The sequence below is a fragment of the Entamoeba dispar genome, genomic scaffold (assembly GCF_000209125.1).
Source record: "Entamoeba dispar SAW760 scf_1105229461779 genomic scaffold, whole genome shotgun sequence".
In the NCBI taxonomy this organism is placed as follows: domain Eukaryota; phylum Evosea; order Mastigamoebida; family Endamoebidae; genus Entamoeba; species Entamoeba dispar.
The window spans coordinates 3,196-5,303 of record NW_001854863.1 but is presented as its reverse complement, the minus strand read 5'-3'; the positions used below and the strand labels follow the sequence as shown (position 1 = coordinate 5,303).

The following is a 2,108-nucleotide window of genomic DNA, read 5'->3' as shown; positions in this document are numbered from 1 at the left end:
TACATTTTATTTTGATTCTTTTTTTATTCTTAATTTATAGTATTATTCTTTATGTTTATTCTTATATGTTATAATTTGATTAATTTATTACTCTTTATTTTATTTATTTCATGTTTTAATCAAATAATTATTGAATTAATTATTTATTAAATAATTGTTTATGATGTTCTTCTTTCTTTTTTATTTATTTTATTTATTCTTATTTTTATTCTTCATTTCTTGTTATTATGTAATTATATGAGAAACAAGATTCATTCAATATAAATGAATTGGTCTTTACAATATATTATTTTTGTATATTCTTAATATATTCATTATTTTCTTCATTTTAATTATTTTTATTGTTTATTGTATAAATTGTTATTAAACATTACAAATTTTGTTTTAAACATCTTTCTTAACATGTTTCTGTATCATCTAAATATCCCCATTTGTTTTATTTCTTTCTCTTTTTATTGAATATGATGTTCTTAATGAATAATTTCTTTTAATCGTTGTCTGTGAAGAATTAAATTTTCTTTTCTCTTATCTTCAGTAGCATGTTCTTCTCCTTCCTTAACTAGTCGATTAATTTCATCTTCATTCAAACCACCATTCGATTTAACTTGATTTCCTGTTTTCTTTCCTGTTCCTTTATCAAGAGCAGAAACTTTTACTATTCCATTAACATCAATATCAAATGTAACTTGGATTTTTGGTATACCTTTCTTTGCTGGAGGAATTCCAACCAATTTAAATTCTCCTAATTTTTTATTTTTTGATGTAACTCTACGTTCTCCTTGAAATACTTTAATATCTACTTCTTGTTGATTATCCATTGATGTAGTGAAATCTTTTGAAACTGATGTAGGGATTGTTGTATTCCTATGGATTAATGGTGTCATCACTCCACCATAACTTTCAATTCCTAAAGTTAATGGTGTAACATCAACAAGAATAATGTCATTTTTCTTTCCTTCAATAATACTTGCTTGAATTGCTGCTCCAATGGCAACAGCTTCATCAGGATTGATATTTTTACATGGTTTTTTTCCAAAAATTTCTTGAACAGTATTTTGAATTAAAGGCATCCTTGTCATTCCTCCAACAAGTACAACATCACTAATATCTTTTTTTCTTAATTTTGCATCTTTCATACATTGAATACAAGGATATTCTGTTCTTTTACAAATTTTTTTACATAATTCTTCAATTTTTCTTCTATTAATTGTAATTTCAAGTGAATCTTGTCCATCAAGATATGGTAATGAAATTATACTTTCTTCACTTGATGTTAATTCACATTTTACTTTCTCTGCTACTTCTTTAATTCTACTAATTCCTTTTTTATTTCCTTGAAGATTTCGTTTATATTTTCTTTCAAATTCTTTCTCAATGTATTGACAAATAGCTTTATCAAAATCTTCTCCTCCAAGCATTGTATCTCCATTAGTTCCTTTAACTTGGAAAATCCCTTTATTAATATTAAGAATAGAAATATCAAATGCTCCTCCTCCAAGATCATAAACTGCATTATTCTTTCCTTCATTTTCTTGTATCTATTCCATATGCTAATGCTGCTGCTGTTGGTTCATTAATAATTCTTTTAACTTTTAATCCTGCAAGTGTTCCTGCATCTTTAGTAGCTTGTCTTTGTGCATCATTAAAATATGCTGGACATGTGATAACTGCTTCATCTACTCTTTTCCCTAGTTTAGCTTCTGCATCTTTTTTTAATTTCTTAAGAATCATTGATGAAATTTCTGTTGGAGAATATGTCTTCCCATTAATGTGAATCCATCCTTCTCCATTCCTTCCTTTAACAATTTTATAAGGTCTTCTTTCTTGTTTATCATTTTTGTATTGACATCCTATCATTCTCTTAATTCCACTGATAGTAGTTGTTGGATGTAATGCTTCCATTCGTTTTGCTGCTTCTCCAACTAATATTCCTGTTGGTGTAAAAGAAACACAAGATGGTGTTGTTCGTTTTCCTTCTGCATTCTCAAGAATTCGAGGTGTTGTTTTATCAAAAACACACATACATGAATTTGTTGTTCCTAAGTCAATTCCAATGCAAGTTGACCTTGTAGGTTGTGAGATGAACATGATAATAATTTAGTTCTTGT

General features: G+C 27.0%; 1 protein-coding gene across 1 annotated transcript, besides 3 other annotated features; it reads right to left on the bottom strand.

Moving 5' to 3' along the window:
• Positions 1-4: 4 nt before the first annotated feature.
• Positions 5-65: a microsatellite.
• A 10-nt stretch (positions 66-75) lies between these two features.
• Positions 76-221: a microsatellite.
• Positions 222-280: 59 nt separating this feature from the next.
• Positions 281-368: a sequence feature (AT_rich).
• A 102-nt stretch (positions 369-470) lies between these two features.
• On the bottom strand, positions 471-2,088 carry EDI_337810 (heat shock 70 kDa protein, mitochondrial precursor, putative; the record flags this gene model as incomplete). The annotated part of the gene is made up of 2 exons (XM_001738939.1): positions 471-1,538; positions 1,591-2,088. 2 exons carry the CDS (start codon positions 2,086-2,088, stop codon positions 471-473), a joined length of 1,566 nt encoding a protein of 521 aa, XP_001738991.1.
• Between the last annotated feature and the right edge of the window lie 20 nt (positions 2,089-2,108).